The sequence below is a fragment of the Eurosta solidaginis genome, chromosome 4, assembly GCF_040869045.1.
Source record: "Eurosta solidaginis isolate ZX-2024a chromosome 4, ASM4086904v1, whole genome shotgun sequence".
NCBI lineage: Eukaryota > Metazoa > Arthropoda > Insecta > Diptera > Tephritidae > Eurosta > Eurosta solidaginis.
This window is the reverse complement of record NC_090322.1, coordinates 5,904,130-5,913,248: the sequence shown is the minus strand read 5'-3', so window position 1 is coordinate 5,913,248 and position 9,119 is coordinate 5,904,130. Positions and strand designations below refer to the sequence as shown.

The 9,119-nt window shown below is 34.7% G+C and overlaps 1 protein-coding gene across 2 annotated transcripts in view; it reads right to left on the bottom strand.

Annotated features, from left to right (window-relative positions):
* Positions 1 to 2,955: 2,955 nt before the first annotated feature.
* The window catches only part of LOC137248881 (protein prenyltransferase alpha subunit repeat-containing protein 1-like), a 53,349-nt gene continuing 47,185 nt past the window's right edge, over positions 2,956 to 9,119 (bottom strand). Inside the window, exons 2-3 of one of the 2 annotated variants that reach the window (XM_067779850.1) lie at positions 6,874 to 7,244; positions 2,956 to 6,652 (exon numbers count right to left, since the gene is read on the bottom strand). In XM_067779850.1, coding sequence (XP_067635951.1) covers positions 5,934 to 6,652; positions 6,874 to 7,244 — 1,090 coding nt within the window. In that variant the 3' untranslated portion in view covers positions 2,956 to 5,933. Of the gene's footprint in view, positions 6,653 to 6,873; positions 7,245 to 9,119 lie in introns of those variants that run through there. The other variant, XM_067779851.1, reaches the window with a different exon arrangement.

The following is a 9,119-nucleotide window of genomic DNA, read 5'->3' as shown; positions in this document are numbered from 1 at the left end:
TTTAATAGAATTTTTAAATGTATCCAACAAAATGGAAATACAATAAATTAAAGATATCAATGAAGAAACTCGAATTTTTAAAATTTCTTTAAATGTGCTATACTTATGAAACGATTTCCTATACCCGATAAGGGCACTCCTTTGCTTTTGTATGACGTTGACATTGATGGAAGATAGTAATTCGAACAAGTAAGGAAGGCTAAGTTGGGGTGTAACCGAATATACATACTCAGCTGACACTTTACAGCTTGCAAGCGTCTAAATTACCTTCTTTTAAAAGTAGACGGTGCCACGCCCGTTGTCCAAAATTTTACTAATTTTCTATTCTGCGTCATAAGGTCAACCCACCTACCAAGTTTCATCGCTTTATCCGTCTTTGGTAATGAATTATCGCACTTTTTCGGTTTTTCGAAATTTTCGATAAGTTCAGTTATAGTCCGATTTCGATCATTTTAAATAGCGATCTGATATGAGTCCCCAGGAACTTACATACCAGATTTCATTAAGATACCTCAAATTTACTCAAGTTGTCGTGTTTACGGACAGACGAACGGACATGGCTAAATGAATTTCTTTTTTTGCCCAGATCATTTTGATATATAGAAGTCTATATCTATCGCGATTAGTGTATGCCGTTACGGGGTACCGTTATGCGAACAACATTAATATACTCTGTGAGCTCGGTTCAGCTGGGTATAAAAATCAGTTGCTGAAACGAAATAGGATAAACAGCTGCACTTTTCCACATTTTTATTTTGTTTCTACTGCGTATCCCAAAAATTTTCCAACAGTTCGTTCTCTAAGGTAAAATGTGTGCTATAGTTATGTGACGCGCTTTATATTGATTTGTATGGTATATAATTATTGTGTCTCACATTCCATATTAGCTACGGTTACCCTATTACGCGTTTTTTTTTTAATTAGGAAAAGCACCAAAGCGCATTTTTTTTCAACGCTAGGTAAGTGACACCTTTTATGATTTTTTTTTTGCAATTTTTAAAATCCGTTACTTAAAAATGTTTAACCAAAATTTTATTTTTTATTGTTATAGTACAAATATTTGAATAAAAAAAGTGAAGATCTTTTTACTTTATTAACTTTTAATTATAATTTTTAGCCACGCAAAAACAACAAATTACACTTTTTATTCGCTTAAAAACTCCCGCGTTAGTTCAATGTTTTTTCGAAGCGCACATCCATTGACGACCTTTCAGCTTAATAGACTGCCTTAATTAAGAATACGTTGTGGTAATTGCGATGTTCAGCTAAACTACATGTTTACATGGATTTATAAATACATTTTGTGCGTATGTATGTATATACCATGTAAGGTTTAATGGTACGTACTCGTATTTAGTTAATTGAATTTTGACTAGTCCTTCATTAAATCTAAAAACATCACCCGCGCACATCGACTTGAAATAATCGCTTTTGCTGCCAAGTAACAGACGTCATGTACAAATCGAAGATTACTTACTACAAACAGAATTTATTCATTTCAATTTAGCAGAAGCGTGAATACTTTAGATGTTAGTGTTTAATTTATATGGCATTAAATAGTCTATAACATTCCTACTAGAAATTATTCTAATCCTAGACTATCTCCTATAGGGTTCCTAATTATACCAGTACTAGTGCCCCCATAAGGTCCATGGCAGACGTTGAATATATGCATGTATGTATGTATTTAAGGATTCTTGAATATAAGCTATTCACTAAATTTTTTTAACAACATTTGACAGTGTTAACTTAGCTTAGAAATAATTTTAAAAATTCTGCTATTCACTAAGCTCTAACTGGGTGGGGTTCTTGTTCTGTGAAAAGCTGAAATGGGAAAAAGTTTCACACAAAAATTTATTCAAATGTAAGACAAACCGAAACCGGTTTGTCTCGAAACCAAATTTGACAAGGGATGACGGAAAATCGTTCTCATATACAACAAGAAATCCCCCCTGCATAGAATCAACCCAGCTGTTATCGTTTTCGATTTGACAATTGGGAATTTGTCGGCGTCTTTGTTGATATGGTTACGCTTTCGAGAGTTTTTAAAACAATTTTAATGACTTAAGTACACAAATTTATATTACTTTGAAGTTTAGTTTGTGATTTATTTTCTAAGAAAATGGCATTTGAGTTTGTGGCTTATATGTAGTCTGACGCGGGACGCAACAACAAACTGAAAAAAAAAAATTAGAAAAGGTGTGCTAAATGTTTAAATGGTATGAGAATAATATCAGAAATACTTAACTTTGCAGAATCATGAACAAAATTTGTGTCGCTAACAAATTGTTAATTGTTTTTTCTCAAGTCGTGTTTGAAATTTTTTGTAAATTTTAAGATTTCACTACTACAAGAGATGCCACTTTTTCTCAAACTAAATAAATACTTTACAAGTGTTGGTAAAGACAAATTAGTGAATCTCTCAATCGACAATGCAATCAATAATTGAAAATTGTAAAAGTATCGATTTCAGAAACGACAAAAGTTAGTGAATCGCGTAACTGCAGAACACTCCTGACTCGGAAGACAGCAAAGCACTTAAAAGAAACGGCAGTTCAAATCATTTTTGAAATTGGAATACAGATTGCTTTCAAGATTTTTGAGCTACTTCAAATATTTTATTTTATGTATTTTTTTTATTTCAAGTGTTTTTTTATTTTACACATTTTTTGTACAACTTTTTTTCACTTTTCAATCACGTTGTTCCTCTTTCACTTAACGGATCTATTTAGCAAATTTAAAATACACGCACACATACACACAGACAATAAACGTACACTGAATTTGGAAATGCGCCTAAAATGCTGCCTCATTCAGCATTTACAAATGAAAACCAAACAAAAAATGTACGAAACAAACAAATGGAACTTTTGCTAAATATTTTTAAAACAGAAAATATTCACCTACATATTTGTTACATATTTTTTGGTTAAAAATTAAGAATAAGGCCAACAATGTGGTTACAAATCATATTTATTACTATTATATACATATTTTCTTTACAATATTCTCTTTAAATACATATTTTCTTTACAATATTCTCTTTAAATTCACGCTAAAATTGGCTAGTAAATGCTAACTATGTAGTATTCTGTTTAAAATATGTTGGTTTCTTTATTTATATGGATTATTTATTGAACATAACGTTTGGTTAACAAAAATTTATTTTTAATAACAGATTTTATTTAAAATAGTAAATTACTTCCACTATGACTTACATTTTTGTACTAAGAAAATAATAGTTAAAAGTAATACATAAACATAGACTTAATTCCTTAATTTTTTTCAACACACAGTGGGATTGACAGGCGTAGAAAACATAGTTGACAGTATCAAAGTTTTTTGTTTTTTTTTTTTTTTTTTTGTTATAGTATTAAAATAATACATAAATGCAGTCAAACTTTAAAAGTATTTTATAGTCATAAATGTATGCAACAATTAAGAGTTCACATTTAGTTTAGTTGAACGTAAAAAACAATGAAATGCTATGTAGGGTTACGTCAGGTCTGTAGATGGCTGCTTGTGATACCATTTAGTTGAGTACAGCGAAAATGTGAATGGAAAATGAAATATTGTATGGAAAGAACACAGTCGGGTTTACGGATAAAATTAAAACGGAACAAAAACAAATGCACTGAGTATATCATTCTGTATTGCGCATGATAGCTCAGACCAAGGAGGCGATTCCTCTTAGCGATTTCGTCCAGCAATGGTATTCTCTATAATTTTCGTATCAAATGATATATTGCTATCGCTTAACATATGTAGATCAAATAGACGAACGATGCGCATCGGAGGCAAAACGAACGTTCGCTTCGCAATAGAGAATGAGGTCCTAAGAAATGAATTACAGAAGTAAAGTAAAAACTATTTTTTGTCTTTTTTCGCTGTTTGAACCGATTCCATGTTCTATACTACCACAAGTATCAAGAGGTAATGCCTATGGCGTGAGAGCACAAATAATACAGCGACAGTAATTGTTTACAATGATGCCCGCAAGCTTGATTCGATCAGCTGTTTTGCATACATACTTTCATAGCTTTGTTCGCGTATTTTTCCAACAGAAACTTACAAACGGCCAAAATCCTTTCAACTATCTGCTGTTTCCTCTCATAGAGAAAAATATGTAAAAAAGTACGCGAACAGAAATCCATCAAATTTGCGAACAGCTGATGAATTATTTGGCGGTACAAAAAATTATAAAAACTTGAAAAAATGAAAGCTCGTAAAGTTTGTCCATCTTGTTCCGCGAGAGTCACCAATTTTTCCAGATGTTCGCCCTCATTATTTTCATTAACACATACCTTTTCCATGCTTTATTTTCCGGCTGCAATACTGGAATTAAATTTCGCAATTGCAGTTTTTCGATCAGCTGTTTTTCTGTTTGTAAATTGCTGTTGGCAAAAATTTTATCAACAGAAAACTGCAGCTCTCAGTAAAATGAAATGTCACTTTACTCTCTCTTATTCTTCATTTTTTGTTGGAGAGCCGGGTACGCGAACAGAAAAACCTGCAAAATTTGCAAAATCAACAGAAAACTGGAGTACCCGAACGAAGCTCATTTCAGCACTAATTGCCACTTCAGTTGTCATTTTGCATTGTAAAGGTCTACAAGTAGGATATGTAGCAGCACGCACATACACAGCCACGCTCACCTGATAAAATGCTTGTTCTTGTTCGTTTTTTTTTTTTATGCTATTTGGCACTGTTGTACTTCTTAGGTGTATTGCTAGGTGTAGTAGCTGCTAACGAAAACTCCGTAAAATTTTTATTGTAAAATTACAAAGAAATATCCTTATTTACTTTCAAACGAGCACTTAATTACATCTCTCTTTAAAATCCATATGTTTTGGACAATTTTAATTAACAAATTGTGATACTTTATTACCGGGGACGATTGCTAAAACACGACCAACACCGTCGGGGAGGTATTAATAGACGCGCTTTTGCCTCGCTTCCAATAATTCGAATACTTTTTCGCCTTTGGACTATTGATAACAGGACAAAACGCGTCTTTTAATTTCCCTTTCCACATTTTGTGACGGGTTATTGCAGTCGACCTCGGTTTTAAACTGTTTTTCGCGGAGAACTTTTGAACGGGTAGGAAAACTTAGCACCCGTGTTTGTATTCTTAATACTGGCATAACTACGCGAACTCAGATACCCCAATTCAAGACTTTTGTACAATTTTCTGTAGGACCCATAAGGTGAACTATATTTTCATACTAAATTCGTTCAACAAGAATTTACCATCACAGCAACCCTTATTCCGCTCCTTTTTTGTTTCCCTGCGTCGCTTTCCACGACAGCAACCCCGGTAATGTTGACACTTCGGTCAGTGTCAAACGCATGTTCCACTGAGTTTGACACTGACCGAAGTGCCAAACGGCAGTGTGTTAGAAAGAGAAAGGAATTGTTTCCTTCTCATACATATCATACTTGTAAACCTGTACTATGGTCATTTTATGCTAAATAAAACTTGTTAGTAGTGTTTAAATGTAACGGTACTTAAATACAATACAAACAAAAAATTATTAATCAACAATTAACAAACTATTTTGTAAGCCATTTGTTTTTTCAAACAGCAAAATAAAGTCTTAAAAGAGTAAAATAAATGAATATATCGCCGACGCCGCCATAAAAACGGCTAACTCCATTCAATAGAATTTTAGCAGCATTTTATAATTTTGTTGGAGTTAGCAAATTTTATTTTAAATCATTTTTAACGCGTTTGAATATTAAACACACACATTTCTTTTACAACCTTGTGAAGAAATCGTTTCGCATTCAATATATGAAAAAGTAATTTTGATTGAATAGTGGAAATTGCACTTTTTACTGCGGCGTCGACGATAATCTCTTTTGCGGCAATACGTAAAAAATCAACTCGAAAATGAGTTTACCACAACTGCAATTAATAACACACAATCGCTTCACACATAATTGAAACCCAAAAAGATCGTACACCATTGACGATGCCGTTCACCCAGCAAACTCTCCGAACGCTTTAACGCCGCCAAAAACATATGTGATGCATAATCGAATTTCCGCAATGTTGCATTGAATTCTTGCAGTTGCGCATATGTACGCGGCGCCAAATATAGACCCGGCAATTCGCCCATCAACAAACGTACACAATTTTCCACAATAAAACGCAAAGATGCCCGTCTATGATTATCGAAGGATTCACGCTCACCAAACATATTCTTTTGATCGTCACACAAACGTATATCATGTGCTGCTAAATTGCAACAATAGAGAAATGAGCTAAGACGCGGCTCACCAACTGCTGTCTGATCAACGCCAGGTAGCAAAATGTCCAGCACATCTCCTGTACTGAGTATTTCCAAATCATCGACCAGATAATAACTGATCAAATCTTTTAGATTGTGTAAATGCTCGAGTTCATTCGTTTCGTAATAACATAATTCGTAGGCGCGCGTGATCAGCGTTTGACGATAGTGATAGCTGCTGTAGTCGCTTATGTGTTTGCGTATAAATTTTTCGGTCATCATTAATTCGGATCGTATCAAATCCGGCGCATTTTGCAATACCCATTGACGATGCGTCCATGCGTGGTAGTTATTAGCGCTGCGATCGGCAGAGCGATCACAAATACCCAACTCGCTGGGCCAATCGATGGCATCGTGACCTGAAAAATAAAAGTAAAACATGAAAAATATGAAATAAAATAGTATATAATATGTAATTCATGCAACTTCGTTCAAGTTCAAGTTCTTTTTCTCCCTTTTTACGCATTAATGGCCGCTTTCACCATCTTCAGTTAAGTCACTTATCCATAAGTTATCGATGGAGATGATGAAAAAGGCCCCAATGAATTACACACTCAACTAATACAATCAAGTTACTCACTCTGAAACGAGTACAACCAACGACGGTATGCGTAAGCCTCACTCGATTTAGGTTTCTTTGATAAAATCAATGCTGAGAACTTGAATTCACAATTTATTTTCAAATGATTCGTCTGCACCATTTGGCGGCGTATATGCCAAAAAGTGGTTACATCAGGATTAATGAGTAGCGCAACATTCAAATATTTCAGCAACACATCGCTATGTTGCAAATAACGTTGCTGATGTTGTCGCCGATAACCGATTATTGTTTTATGTGAATGATCGTAAACATGTTTTGTACACCACGATTCCAGACCGAGGTGATGTTCAGCATGTATAACGGGTGATTTGTTACGATTCAAAATAGTTGGTATAATTTCAAATGTGGAGCTGAAAAGAAAAATCAAAACAAAAATTATTGATTTATTAAATAATGCTGTACGTAGATTAACTATGGCAGTTAGTTGATATAAATGTCCGCTGATATGAATTTATGCAGAATAGGACAGTAATAGTTACAGCAAGAATGATAAAAGCGAAATACATAACACACAAATACATCAGAGAACTGCAGTAACTTATATGCTACTTGAAAATTGCTTATACTCGTATTCCATCTGGTTTTGATAAAAAATTGGGCTAAATTCAGTTCAGGACAAACCAACCAAGAACTTTAATATCTTCCGAATTTCCAGAGATATTTCACATATTAGTGTAAAGTAGCGCAAAATCCATCATCATATCTAATCATCTCAACAATCGGGCAACTTGAAGTTGCAAATAGGTATATTCTAACAAGCCTCGGACGAATGCAGCGTCCTACAAAGCGAAGATGTGTCATAAATGTTGGGAAAGTCTTGGAAAATGGTATAAAAATTAAAAAATTTGTATTGAACTTGCCCCCGTCACTTAGCCGATTTCCGTCCAGCAAAACTAAGTGAAATTCTTATTTACTTGGACTTAATAAAGTTATCAATTTAAATAAATAAAATTAACAAACGAAGACAACAACCTAAGAAAATTCTCACTATACCTGCCCTGATGTACAGAGCGGCAATCAGGGAACCCATCAAAAGCATATAACGCGTCCCTTGGAACTATGCTTGGCCCCTTGGCGCTATGCAGATAACATAATAAAGCAGCTATTTCACGATGCACACACTCTGACTAAGAAAGTATTCCTGTCGGCACACGACTTGGCCTTCCTTGGAGCTTGCAATTGGCGTCAGGTATCGCTTGGAAGGCATGAATAAAGTGTATGACAATACCGAAATCTGGGAAGTTTGATATTGATCGTTTGAGGACAATACTTTGTTGTTGTTGCTTTAACTGCAAAAGCACTTCCCGAACGTTTAGGGAGGTATAGCCTATGTGGAAAATGTTTTGGTGCAAATGCCAACGGTATCTCCAGGACTACCAACTTCTGATACGGACCTATCTACAAGAGCTTGCTGAACAGATGGGAGACACATCGATCTAAGAACAGACTGCTACCATTTTCTTGATGGCATGCAGCCTAAACAGATGACTTTTAGGGATTTTACAACAGAATAAACTCTCCATGTTCCTCGTCCACCCAGTCTAGTCTACTACTCTTTTTTCGGGCATACGTAAGTGGTGAATATACCAATTGAACTTGTCAATATTGTGTAGCTAAATGGTTAACACAGCGTGCCTAAACATATGACTTTTAGGGATTTTACAACAGAATAAACTCTCCATGTTCCTCGTCCACCCAGTCTAGTCCACTACTCTTTTTTCGGGCATACGTAAGTGGTGAATATACCAATTGAACTTGTCAATATTGTGTAGCTAAATGGTTAACACAGCGTGCCTAAACATATGACTTTTAGGGATTTTACAACAGAATAAACTCTCCATGTTCCTCGTCCACCCAGTCTAGTCTACTACTCTTTTTCGGGCATACGTAAGTGGTGAATATACCAATTGAACTTGTCAATATTGTGTAGCTAAATGGTTAACACAGCGTACCTAAAGCGTACTGATGATGAACCTACGAAATGGATTTATCTGCGCAGCTAAGGCAGGAGTGTGACAAAATTTTCTATCTTCTATTCCAAAAATGAAAAGCACTTTTTCAATTATAGAAAAATTAAAAAAACAATAATTATAAAAATTATTGTTCTGGCCTTGATCTCGAATCGAATCTGGAAGGACTTGTCAATACTAGTATACGTGTTCCGCAGCACAGAGCCTAATAAAAGTCCAGTATGACACGCAAGTCGGAGTAGTCATTGTACGCAA